We start from the raw sequence: 20,435 nt of genomic DNA, 5'->3' as shown, positions 1-20,435 counted from the left end.
TGTTTCAATTTCTTGCTTTACAACACAACCCTCCTTAGAGGGAAGCACCAGTTCTAATTCTCTCCTCAAGGCTCACAAAAGGGTACAAGACGTTTTGACCCCGCCGATTTGCCCCCGGTCGGGGGGGACACATTTGTCTCGTACTGGATCTGAACAATTGTGCTGGAAAACCTCCCTGACCAGTACTAGTGAAAATTTAAACTGTGGTTTGATCAATGAGTGGTTCATGAAGGTAATCTAAAAAGTTTTCTTTAATGAATGCTGAATGCAGATGAAGGTTTGTATGCCATTTTTTGTCTGTTATGATATACTAAAGCAAGAAATTGAAACAAGAGGTCATAGAAACCACTGTAACCGGAAGTGGTGTGCTATAGTAATAACCACCACAAGGTGTGGTGGATGACCCCAGAAAGAAGGTAGCAAGGCTTAAATAAGTGCTTTTGTAAGTAGAGAACAATTAGCAAAGATGGAAACCCAACAACAAAAAAATAAAATGGCAAAAGCAGTGTGTGTTCCTTGATCCTCAAGAATGTTATAAAAGACTGGTAATCGACTTAAAGCAACCTAAAGGCAAAATAAAGAGTTGGATGTCTTTTCCTACTAACATCTCAGCTGTTAGAATAAAAGGATGCGTGTATGATTAAGCAATCAAATAGCCTGACTGAAAACTTGACTGATCTTACTGAGCAAGCTGGATAGATTACGAAACTTATTTGTAAAAAGGTACCTTTATTAAAGAAAAACAAGTTATCTCAAAAAGGAAATGATGTAACAAAACTTGTTGAAAAGAATAAGATGTCAAGAGAAGCTTAACTGATCTTTCAGCAGATGGCTACATCAGATGACACCCTACCCTAATACAAATAATGAGCTGGCTAAGCAGCAGAATGCTTTAGGTCAGAATGTTGAGTTTAAAGGATTTGAGAATTAAAAATGGATTCGAGATTAGACAGCATATTTCTGAACTATCCTTAATTTTTAGGGACACCCCAACTTTTTTCCTTAAAACTTTTCTCCAGTCTTCCCAAATTTAGAAGTTTTTATGAAAAGTTCTAAGTTAGTAATACCAACATTTTTAAAGTGACCTTACTTTAGGACCTTCTTCCATAATTTTTTGCTTTGTCCCCAATTCTGAAGACAAAAGTTGAGAGCTGTGGATAAAATAGTATTTTCCTTAAACAGACTGTCACTGTAGGGATATCTCAGCTGAACAAATTAGTGTCTTGAATCAGCGATCTAAACAAAAAGATGCTTTAAGAGAGACAAAGAATTAAACTCAGAAAGTTAAAGGGTGCTTTGGCACACATCTCAAAAGAGTTACAGCTTGTAAAAGAGCAGGCTCCTTTTATGCAACATGGCACAGAGTCTATGGAAAAAGGTACTCTGTGTTGGAACCTTCTGGTGTGGACACAGAATCAACTGCAGAAGTGAGCAAACTGCATGAAAAGTTGTGTGAAGATCACATGATTTAGTGGGACATTAGCCCTTGGGAAATAAAGGGGCGCTCTAGCCTTGAGTAAAGGTTTACTGTACAACCCTACTTCAAAATCCAAAACATCATATAAAAGAAGGGGAAAACAGCAAATAAATATAAAAATTGAGCTGACTGCCATCTCAGAATGAGAAAAACAAAGTTGTAAATGAAATGGCGTGAGATTCATTTACATACAACTGAGTTACACAAACTATGGAAAGAACTGGATGAGTATAAACTTAAACTTTCTGTTCCTCTGCAAAGACACAGTGATAGAAAGATAGAAGTATAAGAAAATGGAATATCCTCCATATATGAATACAGAAGGCTATAACCTATTTAAGTGTACATATTTGTATATAGGTGTGTGTGTGTGTATACATATATATATATATATATATATATATATATATATATATATATATATATATATGGCTCTATGCTGATCCATCGAAAGTATGTTTCATCGAAATGTACATCGAACTCACTTTTGCGAAAGTGCATGTAATCGAAAATGCACTTTCACAAAACCCCCCCAAAAAAAAACAACATGCCAAAAGTAAAAAAAATAAAACAGTACACACGTTTATGCAAGGTGGGGCAAGCCCCCCTGCACCCCCCATGTGAGGGGCTGTGCCTCCCACTCCCCCCACTTTAATATTCTCACTCCGCGATCGCACTACAGTGGGGAAAAGGAAATATTCCCTCATCCCCACTGTACAGCAATCTATGCAACAGTTTGCTTAGTTGTACAATCAGCAGTACAGCTGATGTACAACTAAATCTACATGCAAACAACTGTTTGCTTAGTCAACTTTCAGCGAAAGTGCATTTTCGACAAAATCCACTTTTGCGAAAGTGAGTTAGATCATGTACGTTTCGATGAAACATACTTTCGATCATAAGACCAGGACCCATATATATATATATATATATATATATATATATATATATATATATATATATATATATATATATATATATATATATATGTATGTATGGGTCTACTTTACATGATCGACATCTCAAGTGCTCGACTTTCATATGGTCGAGACCATATGATCGAACATTTGAAACATCATCCATGTAAACTAAACATCATAACACACAAAAAAAAAAAACTAACTCTGTTTAGCAAGGGGGCAAGCCCCCCTGCACCTCCCACACTCCCCCCGCTACTTAAATATACCAACTCTGAGATCACACTACATTGCGGTAATGGGAAACCTTCCCGTTCTGCACTTTATGGAGATTTCCATTCAAAGTTCGACCATCTGAAGGGGACCCATAAATATAGATGTATGTATGTATGTATGTGTATATATATATATATATATAAACACACACATATATATATATATATATATATATATATATATATATAAATATATACATACATATATATATATATACATACACACACACACACACACACACACACACACACACACACACACACACACACACACACACACACATATATAGATAGATATAGATATCCTAACATTATTTCTAATTCTCCCATGTTATGATTCCTCCTGCTGTACTTATCTCTTTGTTCCTTTCTGTTTGCAAAAAAAACAAAATGAAATTTAAACCAACCAAGGAACCACAGAAAGGCGAAAAAACTCTCTGAGTCACAAAAGGTAAATGTTAGCGCTTTTGTTTACTGACATAAGCAAACTTCCTCAGAAAAAGTACAAACAGCACTGCTTCATTAAATACAAACAATTACATCACCAACAACTAAATTAAATTCCATGCCCACATTTAAAGAAATAAAGAAATATATAAAGTACAAAACAAACCCATTTCAACACATAAAATGCAAGCATTATCTTGAACATCCCAAATAAATAAAAATTTAAACATCATATTATTGCCAAGAATGCATAAAATATTCGCTAAAAGCAAACTTTTAAAAATAAACACATCAATAAAAGTAAGTGCATAACTTAGGAAGTCAATAATCATCTTTCAAGGGATTTCAGTTTAAGGGTACATTTAATGGAAATAAAGTCGTTGAGGCCCAGGGGTGCATGTGCATTGAGCCTTAATTGCCAAGCCAACTCTTTCTCATCCAACCTTAAAGATCAGGGTCCCCCCCTAAAGTTCTCTCCTATTTTATCAATGACACAAAACAAAAATTGATGTGTAGGGAAAGATATTACATGTCTTGTCAAAGCATTATTCAAATTCAATTTGTTGATGTCATAAACGTGCTCGTAAATTCTCTGCTTCAAGCACCTTTCGGTCTTCCCAACATAGAAGGCAGAATATACCCTTAAACTGAAATCCCTTGAAAGATGACTATTGACTTCCTAAGTTATGCACTTACTTTTATAAATATATTGATGCATTTATTTTTAAAAGTTTGCTTTTAGCGAATATTTTATGCATTCTTGGCAATGATATGATGTTTGAATTTTTATTTATTTGGGATGTTCAAGGTAATGCTTGCATTTTATGTGTTGAAATGGGTTTGTTTTGTACTTTATATACTTCTTTAACTATTTCTTTAAATGTGGGCATGGAATTTAATTTAGTTGTTGGTGATGTAATTAATTGTATTTAATGAAGCAGTGCTGTTTGTACTTTGAGGAAGTTTGCTTATGTCAGTAAACGAAAGTGCTAACATTTACCTTTTGTGAGTTTTTTCGCCTTTCTGTGGTTCCTTTCTGTTTGCACTTATAAATGTACAATGTATTCATATTTTGCTGTATTTGTTACTTGAAACTTAAATTTATCAATTGTAATCAGTATTCTACCCCAGTTAACAACAAATTCAAATCAATAAATAAACATCAGTATATAAAAAGGATACACCATACAAGATGTAAAGAACCAACAACAGAAACTCCAGGGGGATTAAAAGATGGAGAAGAGGCACATCTCTAAAATTGTTTTACAAATTGATTACAGTTGTCAGAAAAAATGACTGGGCTGAATGATTCACAGGAGGTGAGTGGACCCCTATAAGGAAGTCCTTCAGAGGAGTATAGCAACACTGCGAGGAAAGCGTCCAGATGTGAAAAGAAGATAGAATGAGCGGGGCAGAGCCAGTTTAACCTTGGGAAAGTCATCACAGAAAAAGAGGCCATTCAGCTTCATGGCACACAGACAACAGTAACTGAAAAAGGATATACAAATGCAGTATTCATATCCTACAGCATGATATTGGTAGCTCCCAGCTAGGCCACCCAATGGTTTTTGGTCTGTGCTGTGAGAGGTCATGTGGTATACTGCTCCCTAGGTGCAAATACTTGTTGAGCTATCAGAATGAGAACAGTCTCATGGCTGGTTTGTGTGGAAAAGATCCAGTAAAAATTAGGAAGTCAAAATGAACTCATAAAAGTCCACAGTGGGGGGAATCACAGAATATGGACTTGTAAAAAAATTATGAGTATAAAAGATTTGAGGCCAATTTGTTTTCTTGTTATGTTTGTGTAAAAAATATTTTACAAGCCAAATTATGCAGACATGTAAATGACATGACAGTTAAAATGATTTGTCAACCATCACTCTTTTGTTTTAAACCAAAACTGTGGTTTACTGGTAATTCTTAAAGCAGTAAATTAAATGCATCATAGAAGGAGGACAATATGCAGACAAGCCATGCTAAAGTACTTAGAGCTATATACAAGGCACAATCCAGATGCCTGTTTTTGAAGTCTGCCTTTCCTCCCACTGTTTATCTATGGAGTTAGAATATATAAGTTTGGAGGGTAACTCATTTAAAGCCATCCCATTACTTTGCATGCAGAGGGATGCTTCTGGAGTGTTAGCATCATACACTTGTATCCTAAATGACTGCATTTTAATCACTCATACTAAACGCCTCCTGTCCTACATGCACTCTTCTTCTGCAGCTTTTCTACCCATTGAGTGTGTTCTGCTTTGTGTGTTCTTGTCAGTTACCTGCTGACACTCATCAATGAGATGGGCCCTTTGGTTCCAGTTTCCTGGGTAAACACCTGGCACAGTTTGTTCATGCACCACATGCAGGTATCAAACTACATCTAAGTATTCATGATGCAGTCTGCAGTGCACACAAACTATTCATTAACGTACAGCAGTTCTGGTGATGTATGCATTCTCATGACAGCAGAACTGCCATATGAGATCAGAATGTGGCTCCTTGTATCACCAGTAACAGACCTGCTCATCTACATAACACCTGCATGATCTAGTGTCATTCTTGGAAGGTGATGCAGATTATTATACATGCTCTGACATGCTGAAATCTACAGAGGAGGAATGTATCCTATGTCCTGGATGCAAATAACTGTGATGTATATAGTATCCCAAGAAAGCCACTGAAATTCTCCCACTGCCAGGAACAGAAGACAGAGTATCTTGCCTTCTAACAGGAAGGGCCATCCACTCGGCCCTGCAGAGCACATACCATATGACACTTCACCATGTAATACAGGGTAGGTGTGCTGACCCCAAACTAACATAGAAGCTTACACACTGGTTAGAATAACATACCTCTTACTTGTGCAGGAATCTCTGTAATACAGCCTGACTGAAGCTTTGGCAATAGTGCCCTCTGCATCCTTGTATTATCACAATAACAGTCGGGCCAATTTAAATACTACAGTAGGTAGTACCTCACTGCCAGTATAGCCTTATGAAATGCTACAGTATGTAGTACCTCACTGCCAGTACAACCTTATTAAATGCTGCAGTATGCAGTACCACAGAGCCAGTACAGCCATACTAAATGGTACAGTACATAGTACCTCACAGCCAGTGCAGCCTTATTAAATGCTACACTACACACTACCACAGAACCAGTATAGCCATATTAAATGTTGCAGTGCAAAGTACCACAGAGCCAGTGCAGCCTTATTAAATGCTACAGTATGTGTGACACCAGGGAAATACTGCCAGTCCAGCTATCTGGAATTTTGTATATAATTATATGTCATTTGAAAATATTAGTATGATTTATATAGAAATGTGACACTACCAACCCAGCTATCTGGAATTATGTAAATAATCATATGTCATTTGTGAATAGTAATAAGATTTATATGATTGTCTTACAAATGTAATAGAACTATGTGTTATGTGGATATTAAACTACTGGTGCAGAAGTGTGTGTAGAGTAATGAGCTAAAATGTGACCACAGTGTACCCTACTAGAAAAGAACAGAAATGTAAATAAACTATATACCTGTGCAAACGTATGTTTTAATAGTAGAAGCTGGAACATAAAGAGGTAACTTGCAAAACTTCAAGAAAATAAGTGAATTGTTTTACAATTGTGTTATCTCAGTTTCAGTGCAGTCAGAAGACAGGATGTCTAAAGCTAGAAGTTTCTTTCTATTGTCTTGAAACAGAAATAATTACTCAGTTTCAAATGTAAAAGTGTTAATTGTTTTACGACTTCCAGTTCTAGGCAAACATCTGAGAGATATGTATTTTTCACAGAAAAATGTAAAATTTTGTTAAGTTTCTGTTAGTCTGGGAACTAAAGGCAGGTGACAAAAAGTGATGTAATCCAGGCTAACCCAGCAGTAATGTGTGATATTAATTTAAGAACTCTCTCAGAGAGGAAGGGTGTGCATTTTGTATCTTGTCTTGGATCTAGAAACATTCACACATCATCAGCACTACATTTGCCTTGCTCTATAAGTAAGCTATTTAGGGCACAAGTATCTCCTTAGATATAGATAGAAATATAGTAAAGATTAGTTTAGATGTTTTCTGTATTTATTTGAGACTGTCCTGCAATGTTGTTTTAAAATATTTCTTGTGATTCTGAACTCTGTAGTTACTGTGTTGTTTGAGTATTGTCTTCTTCTTTTATTATTTATTATTAAATATATTTAAACCTTTTAATTGTAGCTGGTTTGTTTAGAGATATTTAATCTCTTACAGTACTTGCATATGTATTTGGTGACAATGTATAGGCCACTCCTAAATAGCCTTAGTCTTGGTCACACTTACCATTTGGATTAACAGTAACATTACACAGTAAGATTGGGTACCCTTTGGTAAGGGCCTTAAAAATAGTTGATAAGTAGTGGCTGGTGGCAGCTGGTACTACCTTATAGTCTGGGCAGAAGGGGGCATAGCTTGTAAACCTGTGCCAGCCTTTCCCAGATGTGTGTTTGTGTATAAATCAAATCTTAACGTGTGTGTGTGTGTGTGTGTGTGTGTGTGTGTGTGTGTGTGTGTGTGTGTGTGTGTGTGTGTGTGTGAGCTACTTGGGCATGGACACGAAGCACTGGTTTGACAGAGAGGGTGCTGGAGGTGTTGGCTTGGCAGCTCAGCTGAGACCTCAACCCTATAGCTGTGCCAGTGGGGAGTCTTACTGGGGATCAGGAGAAAGAGGGAGAAACCAGCCCCAGACTGACTGTGGTCTCTGTGTGCTCTTAAGGGACATTGTACTTTACTGTTTGTGTATTTGTCATCCTCTCTGGTGCTAGTGGTAAGGATTGAGGGTTCTTGATTACTGGGCCAGTGCAGAGGCATCACAGCATGCAGTACCACAGAGCCAGTACAGCCATATTAAATGGTACAGTATGCAGTACCACAGAGCCAGTATAGCCATATTAAATTCTACAGTAAATAGTACCACAGAACCAGTATAGCCATATTAAATGCTACAGTACACAGTACCACACAGTCAGTACAGCTATATTAAATGGTACAGTATGCAGTATCACAGAGCTAATATAGACATATTAAATGCTACGCTACACAGTACCATAGAACCAGTATAGCCACATTAAATGCTATAGCATGCAGTTCCACATAGCCAGTACAGCCTTATTAAATGCTACACTACACAGTACCACAGAGCCAGTACAGCCTTATTAAATGCTACAGTACACAGTACCACAGAACTAGTACAGCTATATTAAATGCTGCAGTACACAGTATCACACAGCCAGTACAGCCTTATTAAATGCTACAGCTCGCAGTACCACAGAACCAGTACAGCTATATTAAATGCTAAAATATGTAGCACCACAGTCCCAGTAAAGCCATATTAAATGCTACACTGTCGCACTGCTATTAAGGTCTATACACTCCAGCATACTGCCAAGTACAGCACTGTTCATGGACTGTTACTTACATCATTGTTTCAAACTTTCTATGAATCAAGTGCAGAATTATGACATGGCATGACATTTAATAGATTGCTGATCATTACTCACCTTGCACCGTCTTACCTTACTTTTTACTGGTTAACCAAAGGGCAGGACTTATTCTTTTTTTCACCGATATATGAATTGCATATGAACTTTATAAAGATGCCAGAGCATAGACAAGAGTTAAAGTCTTGCTTAACTTGTTTATGAAGTCATCAAATCTCATCATTTAAAGTCTGTCCGCTGTACAAAAAAGGAACAAAATACCATGCTGAACCTGGGCCCAGAGTCTCATCGATGAACACAAGTAAATTATTTACTCACAAGTTAAGAAAATAGGGCATAACTGAGTCATATACTGATCCTGAATGTGCACGTTAATATTATGATGTTATAAGGTAGTGCCATCTGTGCCAGGGAGAGTAGGACAGCACATGTGTACATATGCCAATATACCTAGCTGAAGTTTTGTAAAGAATTTTATGTTACTTGACTATCACACTGATTTGTACAGATGTTTGAGTTTAAAATATGTTCGTAAAGTTACTTGTAGTAAAAATGCATCAACAACAGATCCAGCTGCACAGAAAGACTGTATGCACGTATATTGATTTGTATTGTTGTAACTGATCAAATGTGCATGTTTATCAGAGAAACCTGGAAGGGTGGAATGTTTGAAATTGTGCTATAGCTTTCAGATGCTACCACAGATCTTAGCAAAGCTCTGTGTGTGTATGGTACCAGAGTCAGGTGACCAGAGTTGATGTCATCCTCTAACCAGCACCTGGTTTCTTTGGAACTCTTGCAGCAGTACTTTGGAACCTGACAGAATATATATCTCACAAATCCACACAGACAAACTGAGACATCATCTGACTTTTGCTGTGGTAATACACTCAGCACACATTAGCTTGCCTTGCTTTAGTAAGTAATCAGGGAACAGTAATTATTTAGTCAGTCAGGGACATTTAGTGAGAATAATTTAGTATTGTTTTCTGCATCTGTGAGAAACTATACAACTGTATTATTTTTATATATCTGTGGTTGAAACTCTGTTGATTATTGTATTTAGTATTCTCATGTTTTCTGTTTTATTATTTATCATTAAATATGTTATTACCTTTCATTGTGGATAGTCCTTTAGAGAATACTTGTAACATCTTGAGAGTGCTTACACTTGTTTAAGTGACACTGTGGCTGCTTCTAAAAGCTTTGCTGCTTTGGTCACACTCTACCATTTCTATTAGTATTAATTTTACACAGTATAATTGGGTACCCTTTGTAACAGCCTTAAGGTAGCTAACTGGTGGCAGCGTGATTACCTCAGAGTCTGGACAGAAAGGAGCACAGGTAGTAAATCTGTGGAGCTTTTCCAGTGTGTGTGTGTGTGTGTGTGTGTGTGTGTGTGTGTGTGTGTGTAACTCAAATATCCCAATGGGTGTGCCAGCTGCTGGGAACAGGGACACATAGCTTCAAAATGGTCAGTGTGGAGTTTTGCGTGGGTCTGGAGATAAAAGGAGTGTCTAGCTCCAGGACTGGAGCATGCTCCCTGTGTTCTCTTAAGGGAAATTGTGCTTAGTGCAGGGAGCTGCATCTGTAAATACTGTGTGAATCCATCTTTGCTCTTAGTGATCGTCCTTCACCTGAGTCAGTGGTGAAGATCAAGTCTCCCTGATTGCTGGTTCGGAGTAGGGACTCATTAGAAATATCACTAAAAAGTGTTACACTGCCTCTTTAGTTTTGCATTTAACCTTCTCAAGGATCCCATATTTCACAACTGAATATGAAAAAAAAATAGTTCTGCCCCAAGACAAGCTTGAAACAGTAACATAAATGCCACAGAGGAAGGCATTAACACCCCAGTGCAAGTAGAAGCTCAGAATAATTGGTTGAAACAACGTGCTTTTGTTCAAGATTTTGTTCTCACCTACATCTCTACTTCAGGTATCTGGCAACTCTTTTTACTTCATTAAATTGCAAATTCATTTTTCTAATGAAAGTATTTCGCTATGATGAACTACTCTTTTTTCCTCTTTTACAGCTTCTGTTTCTGAGGGGTGGACATCATTGTCCAGTGTTCTAACTGTTTTCTTATTGGTTCTTTCACTCCTCCCCAGCTTAAGACTGACTGTAGCCATTTGAGTGTGTCTGTTCCCAAGACTTCAAGGAAGGTGAGCTGAAGCACATGTAATGAGAGAAGTATTATTTTTCCTGGTGTTTTCAAGCTCAAACCCCATATAAGCTTTACAACTTAAACAGTTACCTGGCTGTTAGATTAACTAGAAGGGGTTGCACATTTCCACTGTACGTTTTCTGTCTGCAGATTAATATTTTACATATATATATATTGCTACTTTTTTTTACATTAATTACAGTTTGAGTTAAAACTCCTTTATTATGCATTTTTTTAATCACCTGGCTACTTGTGTTTAAAAGATCCCCCATTTTTACACACAGTACTCACCTTTATTGTTTTATTAAATAGTATCAACATTGTGCTAATAAGTGTCTTCTCTGTGGCTATCAACTTTTACATCTTAAACTTGCATTAAAGTACAATTCAGTTGACTGTTTTAGTCGAGGTGCAAACTTGTTTAGAACTGTAGTGGTCATTTGGTGTCAGAGAATAATTTGCTGCTGTTTCTGAAGGGTGGACATCATTGGCTGGAGTTCTAACTGCTTTCTTAGCTTTTCCTTCAGTTTTTTCCCCTCAGTTTAACAGTGTGTGCTGACTCTCAGCACAGTGTTGTGCATAACTCTGACATTTTGCAGGCACTTTCATTTTCAGATTGTTTTTCATGTGCTTTAGTTAACTTCACATCCCAATGGCAGTTGTGCATATCACAGAGCAGCAGAACATCACTGCATGTCTAAAGCCGATCTCATAGCCAGTCCAGACTAAATTATTGTCTGCCTGGTTATGGTGACTGAAACTATTCTTTTTTTTCTATTTACATTTATCAATTACCTCAAATCAATAACTTAAATACAAGCCAAAATGCTATTATCTTATGCCTTTTCACCCACCAAACTGACCATATAGCTAGGATAGGCTAGAATACTGACTGCATATGGTTAACTTAGTGCTCAAAGTATCAAGCAAGTCTTCATCTACTATCAGCTAAGTCATATACTATTTTTCGTGAACAAATACTTTAACCCAAGAACCGAAATGTTATTATACTTCTCTTAGTCGTTAGAGAGACACCTCACACCCTTGGTCAAAATGGAAGGTCAGCAAACTAGCTAACTTCCAAGTGCTTGGCATATTCAGTCAATATAAGACTTGCCTGATGCTCACAGACAATGATCTTTTACTTAACCTGTCATTGTCTGTGAGGTATACAAGTACCTAGTCAAATTCAAGGTTACACACATATACACACACACACACACACACACACACACAAACCTTTCCCCACAACCTGCAAAAACACATAGTATGTTATCATGCTTGAAAATTCATAGGTGAATTCTAAACTAACTGCCCTGCAGGGCCATTTTAAGCCAAGCCAGTTTCTTGAGATTAGAATCAAAAGATAAACCTTGTGTCTATAAGGTAAAGACCTTAACCATTATGCTAAACCCACACAAAAATTTGAAACTTTCTTGTGTGAGGATCAAACTCACAACTTTCAGATTAAGAGACTGACATGCTACCTATCATGCTAATAGGGCTTCAAATTGAAATTAATTTCCCTCAGGGGAAGTGGATATAGCACAAAGCATTACTCAAACACAAAAACAAGTTCCTGCATTGAGCATTGAACCTCCTACCTATATAGTTACACAGTCTAGAGACCACATTATTTGTCACTAGCGCCACAGCAAAAGTCTATTAATATGCTGAGACATTAAACAAAATCCTTACCCAAGTCACAGTGGATTAGTATGTTCAAGCCCCAATGTAAATTAAGCAGTGCAACGCCAATTATTTACAACACATCTGTCACCATGAAACAGCCCTTCCCAGACCAATTATATCTAAGAAATCTTCAAATAAAAATAGAAATGTACCACTGATTGGTGACTCCATAGTTAGACACATGGATTCCATGCTCACATGGCTCTCAGGAGCCAAGACTGCTGATTCTACAAACGCTCTCATGACCCAAAAGACAGACAAATGAGTACAGAATGGTGATGAGCCCATATTGGAATAAAGAACCTGGTGTGCAGAACCCTGAGGGACATGAAGCGAAACATGACAGAACTCTTCATCCATCTCACAAATGCAGGAAGGAGTCTGGTATTGAGTGGAATCATTCTATCACCAAAAATGAAAAGGCATTAAGAAACAATGAATGGTTTTAACCACTGTCTTAAACACTTTATGCCATTCCAGGAGTATCCCGCATAAGTCAGCATATGACAAGATGCTTGATGACCATTTTTGTTTCACTGATGATGGTTTGTACCTTTCTTTGCAGAATTCTGCATACCGGCAAAAGCTTTTGCATCCCCCCATGCCTTTTTAAGCAAGGTTCAGTTAATGAAATTATCAACCTAACTTCTAAAAGAAATCAACCATTGGAGTATATCAAGGTTTCATGATTTAACGCTAGAAGTCTAAACAACAAAGTGCCATGTTTTAACGCCTTCCTGCATTTGGAGAAAATCCCCTATGTGTTGTTACAGAAACTTGATTAGCATGCCTGTAGAGCACTCCCTTATTACCCGAGTTCTTTTGCTTACCGCTAGTTGAGACCCTGATGGAAAATCTACTGGTGTATGCATACGGTAGAGACCACATGACCCGAAGACATATACCTAGAGATCCACAAGCAGAGCTTATAGTTTTCCAAATAATGTTAAATAAGATCAGTAATCAATCCAAAGTAGGTTACAGAGCCCTCTCCACACTTCCAGAAAATTCTATAAAATTCCTAAATATTCTGGATGAACTCCCCATAAGTAAGAATTCTTATCCTGGGCTAGTTTAAGTACCAAGTAGTTAACTGGGGGATCAATTCCCACCAACACTGGATATGCTCAAAAATTCTTAGATTTTTATCAGCAAAAACTCCCTGGACCATATTGTTAACTAAATTGCCAAGGAACAGGATATACTTAATGGTCATACAGACTTATTATCTGTATGCACCATTCCTAAGGTATCACTGTCACTGGTTATATCAGACCATAAATTATTAACCTTCTCTGTCAGAATCTCTACTCCATCAGAAACAAACAACACAGGATTCAAGGACTTCAGACATACAAATCTACAACGTCATGATAAAGTCTTTAAATGTGACCATAAAAGTAATCCCCTTAACACTGATACTACAAAGAGTTATACAGAAAAGTTCTAGGTGTACCTGGACAAGTGTATTAAATTGGCAGTACCAGCTAGTTCCAAGCAAATGGGGAGTTCTAAAGGCAAACTAGTATGTTGGAGCACAAGCATGAATAAACCATGTAATAAAAACCTGTACAGCAGAGGACGTGATCACTCAAATTAAAGAGAGAAGCAGTTAGATAAAATTCTAGAAAAGGATATAAGCAAAAAGCATCCCATGAACTCAGGCTAGCTACAGAAACCAAACACCACCACAAACCTTTTCTAAGTTACATCGGAAAAATACATCACTCAACATTGCACCAAGTGTATTCATAATTGTGCAAACTATTCCAATTCAGTGGATATTGCCAACATACTGACTAAAAATTCAATGCCAACTTCACCCAAGGGACATCTATTAAAGCCCTCTTGTCCTTGAAGGAATCAAGCCACAAATCATCATGAGAAAGCATGTGTTAAAGGGAGAATGCCTCATCCACAAAGCCTGACAACATACTAAACAAACATTGGCAGACCCACTGCTCAAACTCTTCAACCTGACCCTGGCTACTGGCATTTTCCAATGACAGTGGTGCACCGCTGCTGTGATGCCAAACCACAGACCACAGGGATTGCATCATCCTAATGAGGCTTGTATACAAGCCATGAACCATATCGTGACTGACCTAATTAACTGATATCAAAAATCTTAGACTTGTCCTCTAGCAGTTTGCTTTGTCAAGGGTAGATCCTGTCTAATGAATCTTGTAGACTTCTTTGAGGGGGTTACTTAGCTGTGGATAAGCTGTCCACTCAATGTACTTTGATCTTGCCAAAGCATCTGATACAATAACGGATACAAATACAATAAGCAATTTGAAGGCACTTCAAGCTGATGCATGTGTGATTAAGTGAATAGCCACATGGCTTAGGGATAAAACTCACACAGAAAGAATTGGGGGTACATCCTTTGAGCACAAGGGTGACTAGTAGAGTTCCACAAGGATCTAGGCTGGGACCTCTTCATCTGCTTCTCCAATCTCCACTTATCAAATGATCGTAAGCTGGGAGTCATCCTCACGTCTTTTTCTGACAGACATGCACTCCTTTATGAGCTTACACTTGTCAACAGATGGTGTACTAAAAATTAACTCAAGCTGAATGCCAAAAAGTGCAACACTGTAAAATTTCTAAACAGCCCCAGCTCCTGCTTATAATATAGATAACACACCACTTCAAAATAAAAAAGTCATGAACAACCTGAGCACATGGGTGGACAGCTTCCTTACATTTAACCATTATGTTGCAATGGTGACTAGAAAACCAATTTACCATCCACAGCTCGCAGCAAAATGTATTTTGTTCAAGTCAAAATCATAAGCCTCTCCTTGTACTTCGCTTTAATTAGACCTTTCACTGAGTACCAATGCCCCCTTTGCAATGTGACTTACTAAGCAATTGGAAAGACTCCAGAGATTTGTTATTAAAATGATGACAAGCCTAAAGGATCTGAATTACAAAAAGACTGGAGGGGTTATTTCTATACTCAGTACCATACAGACTCGGCAGGGTGTGATTCATCTTGCTTAATGGGCTGCAAGTAACACGACAGTCCAATAACTCTTATGCCTTGATAAACTGAACAGTTCAGCTAACACTAGAATCAGCAATTTAATTTACTCCAAAATACAAATAAAACTGAGAGGAGGGCAGGATTGTCACACAGTGCCTCTCTCTTCTCTGAAACAAATCCCATATCCGAATTAGACAATGTGGTACATAGTTTTTTTAAAAATATGCTGCACAACAAGATGAATGCTTAAAAATTCGCTGCTGGTAGGAATGACCTGGCTTTCCTTGAAATGAAAAGTAGGGAGGAAATGACCTTGAGGCTCAATTGTCTTGTAATTCTTATGATCCTATCAGCTTCAGAGTATATTTTTTTAGCTGGGAATTAATCATGTATGTGGTAACTCAAGACTGCAAAAACAGTAGAGTGAGCAAAATCAGGCCATACATTCTGTACCTTCATATAATGCACTTACACATAACTGGTCATAAAAACACTTATGAATGTGACTGAAATGAAGGACACTAAATGACAGGAGAAAGTCAACAACCCCCCCCCCCCCAGAAAACAATCCGTAAGAGAGGAGGTCCGAGTGTATGTGTCACTCAGGTTTCATATTCTGCTAGCCTTGTGTGTACATTCTCATACCTGTAGGACCTTCTCTGTGGGTAATAAGTGCAGGCACTGCAGAGTTTTACACTCTGTTTTCTTCAGAAATATCAGGTTATCTTTTTCTGTCTCTTCCAGTGATTTGCTAGAAATTAAAGCTCCACTCATGTCAATGGCACGATGGAAAAGACCTTTCGCCAGTGGTGACATCATCAATGCCAAGACCGACGTTCCTCCTACAGAAAAAAATCGGCAGTTAATTATATCACACATAACTTTAAAATGTACTCACAAGCAGGTGCTAACTTTAGTTTTCTGGAAGGTAATGAATGGTTTCCTTTATCAGGAATTAAAACTGACTAACAACTGGATATTTTTACAATAATCTTTTAAAACAAAATACACTGACCACATTTGAAACAAACTGCATATACTAGATATAGAGTCTTACTGTATTAGCTAATAAATGAACAATATCATCCTATTGCTCAGTTTATCATTTCAATCAACAATTGGTATTTTTTTTTTTTAACTGGAAGTCTGCAGTCTAAGGCACAGCTGCACAACTGGAATAATGTACACAGTTACAGTGACCAAATAATTAGACTCATCTTTTGTGCTTACCAGTTCCACCCCCAGACACTAGGAAACACCATACTGCAATCAGGAACATACATACTTATACACGAATATATACTTCACAAACCCCACAGAGGCTATGCTGCGCCATGCAGAGCCTATGATGAAGCAGGAAGAGCCCACTTTACACAAAATAAGAGCAGCACTAAAGGAGATTAACTGCATGAACTCACGGCAGATGTGATCAAGATGCTGGGGAAATTGGAGGACAGAGAGCATCTAAAGGTACTCACTGCGGTAGTGCTCGTATACAAGAACAGGATATTCACAACACTGAGCAGTTAAGATGTTATCAGACTCCTTTCACACTGAATAAATGAGCTGGAGAGGGTGCCTGATAAACGAATATGCACAGTTATACCAAGTAAGAAATGACCAATTCAGATCAGGATGCAGCATAACTTACCAAATGTTTGAAGTGAGACAGACAGTGGAGTAGCTAGAGATGAGTAGACTCCAACTGGGAATTACTATATTTGGAAAAAGCATATGACAAAGTCACAAGAAAGCCAATTTGGGCAGTCCTGTGATAATCTGAAGTCCCAGAAACACTGGCAGGATTAGTGAAGGCTATAAACAAGGATTTAGTGACGCAAATATAAACACACAGAGGGGTTCTCAGTGTGCATCAGAGCTTAGATCTGATCCCACTGCTGTTCTTATTGATGATGAATGACATTAGCAAACATGTCGGAGGGAACAGATCAACAAAACTGCTGTATGCAGACAATGCGGCATTACAGGCATTCTCTGAGAAGAACTTCAGCAAAGGGTAGGGGAACGGAAAGCTAAAATGAAGGCACATCAGATGAAATTGAGTACAGACAAGGCATTTGTCAGGGCAGCAAATGGGGGAAATCAGAAGAAGCTGAAAATTGTGACAGAAGGGAAACAATGGAGCAGGTTAGTGGGTATCTTGGAGGAATGTTTAAGATAAGGGTAAGTCTAAATGAAGAGGTCAAAGCTAGAATCAGAGGGGCTGCTGCCAGCTAGCATGGACTGTCATGGGTAGTGTGTGAATAATGAATGCCAAAGAAGCCAAAAAGTAAGGTGTACAAAACAGTGATGTCACCAGTGCTATTGTATCGTACAGAAACCTGGACAATGAAGGTAGTGCAGATAAGGAAGCTGGAGGTGATGGAGATAAAGTACCTGAGATGGGTACATCAATGCATAGCATCTTTATCTCCCCACAGAGACAGCTGTCTTTGAACTATGTACACCTCTAATACCTGATTCTGATCAAAGCAAATGAAATAATAGTCACAGTAATGTATTTCAATATATTGCTCTCAAACACAAGTCCTGCCTCTTCTCTAGAAGCTACATTAATGATAATTTAAAAACAATCAATAATAATGTCTCTTGCTACTTTCTAACTGTGTACAATTCTGTACTCAAAAAGAAGTAATGACACAATAAGGCATTTCAATGTATTGCTCAGAGGCATATGCTGTGCTTTTCCATGGCAAGCTCTACTGACTATCACTAAAAAGTGACCAAGTCAGTGTAATTTCCTAGCCTTCCACACAGCCTGCCTCCTCATCAAAAATAGCCAAGTACACCCCCTGATATTTCCATGTGATGAACGTAAAATAAATTATGCCCTCAGACATACATATTTCATCTTGTTGCCCTCCATCACATGCACTTAGCCTCCCTGACAAGCCATATTAACATTCAGCAGTGATGAACTAACTGTCTTTTGCTTTTACATATTATCTGCTTCTCTACCGCCCACCTTAAACAACATTCTGACTTTATAATACCCAGATATTAGACTGTGATCTATGTGAAATAGATAATAATCATAATAATGTATTTCAATATGATACTGCCAGATATTTGCACCACTACTGCTTTGCAATCCATATTGACAATTTAATATTAATCAAGAAACTGCCTTTTGCTTTCACAACTCATCTCCTACCACAAAAATAACTATGTTATGTATACCCACTAGGAGCTCAACTATGATCAAAATGAAGTACATAATGGTCACAATAGTGTATTTCAACTCACTCTCAGATACACACACTGTCACACCCTGATATGCCATTTTGATGATCTCTAAACAGTAATTACATAATTTCCCTTTTATTTCATACTCAGTCTGCCTCTCCATCTTACAACTAAAAGATAATGATGTTCTGACATTTTACTTACCTTCTACTCGGGATGTTTGCCAATTTATCTTGTCTCCTAACAAAAACACTGCTTGTTTCTCATTAATGAACACCCCCGCATCCGACTGTAGTTTAAAAAATGTAGTTCAAGAAGATCATTGCTGTGGGCAATATTTAGAGTTATTACTATCACCCTGCTAGTATTTTTAAGATACTTGCAGGGTAAACAATCCCTTAAGACTGAAGTCCATACAGAAAGCTCTAGTCAAAGGGCTAGAGATCACAGGGTAAGTACTAACACTGGTTGCATTAAGCGAGCAGTGTTACTACTTACATCACATAGTAACAGGCCATACATTAACAAGCATGGTTGGCTACCTATCAAGAAGGAAAGAAAGAAGTGAGACTGCATGCTAATACATAGTAGATAATGTACTAATGAAATAATTAGCCAGAAGTGTCTGCACTATTGCTAAGTGGTCTGATGGTGGGAAAAGTTATTTCTTTTTAATTTTAAAATTATATGTTTTATGACTTTAAACTAAAAACAGAATTACTGCAGTACACATATTTCTAGCTATTATCAGTTATACAACAGTAACCCATCACCCTGTGCTAATGGGCTGTAAAACAGTGGCTCCTGAAAGAAATTATTTAAACACAGTTAGCAAGACTTTACTTTGAGAAGAAATGAATAAATTTGTTTAACTTAAACTATGAATACTTTGCTCAACTTAAGTTAATATCTTAGGTGCAGATAAAATGCTTTTATGACACTGCAAGAAAGACAATATTTTAATTGCCCAACTGTATGGGCTGACATGTGTACATATACTGGGCAATAGCTTAAATGATTCCATATGGACCAGATCACTTTTCTATTTACCAGCAAAAAATGCATAAAATAAAAACATACCTGAACTATGTCCAAAAATGGTAACCTTCTCTGGGTTCCCTCCAAAAGAATGAATGTTGTTCCTTACCCAGCGCAGTGCTTCAATTTGATCCAAAAATCCATAATTGCCTGTTAAAAGTAACGCAGAGTACACATCAATAGAAACTGACTGAGTGCAGTCATGGTCAGCTATCATGTGCTAAGTCTGCAGACAGTAACAAATGAAAGATGCATTTTACACTAAATGAGATGGTGGGAAGAGTGAAACATCCAGCAAGCCATGTGTTAGAGAACCAGCTATAAGGACAATTTAAGAAACATGAAAGATTGACCAGAAACTCGCACAATAAAAATGGTTGATTTCTTTCACTTGCTTTGATAAACATATTACACATTTTGACAGACCAGCCTTCTTTTTCATTTTCAAACTTTGTCTCTAAGATTAATGCTTTGCATCACTAAGCTAACCTATTATTATACTTCCCGATGATAGAGAGCTGTCTGGGACAGAGAAAACAGAACACAGGAGAAGGAAAGTACCGATTATCAGCTTATATTTCAAATTTCTTTCTATGACACATTTTTATAGAAGAGGTTATTAGTTGTGACACATGCTTTGTCTGGTACTCATGTACGGCATATTGTGCCATAAGACTGGAAAAAAACTGAAAGAAAAGTTCCTCAAAACTGTTGTCATTAAACATGATCTTCTTTTTTCGGCTTTTTCCC

The 20,435-nt window shown here is 37.5% G+C and overlaps 1 protein-coding gene across 1 annotated transcript in view; it reads right to left on the bottom strand.

The window, feature by feature from the left end:
* LOC122811022 (liver carboxylesterase 1-like) overlaps positions 1-20,435 on the bottom strand; it is a 683,437-nt gene that overhangs the window by 241,543 nt on the left and 421,459 nt on the right. The window contains exons 3-4 of the mRNA XM_044082537.1: positions 19,728-19,835; positions 16,086-16,282 (exon numbers count right to left, since the gene is read on the bottom strand). Coding sequence (XP_043938472.1) covers positions 16,086-16,282; positions 19,728-19,835 — 305 coding nt within the window. The remainder of the gene's footprint in view (positions 1-16,085; positions 16,283-19,727; positions 19,836-20,435) is intronic.

Source organism: Protopterus annectens, chromosome 9.part0, assembly GCF_019279795.1.
Source record: "Protopterus annectens isolate FY-2018-M chromosome 9.part0, PAN1.0, whole genome shotgun sequence".
Taxonomy (NCBI): domain Eukaryota; kingdom Metazoa; phylum Chordata; order Ceratodontiformes; family Protopteridae; genus Protopterus; species Protopterus annectens.
Note: the sequence above shows the minus strand (reverse complement) of the source record. Positions and strands in the feature narration are given on the sequence as shown.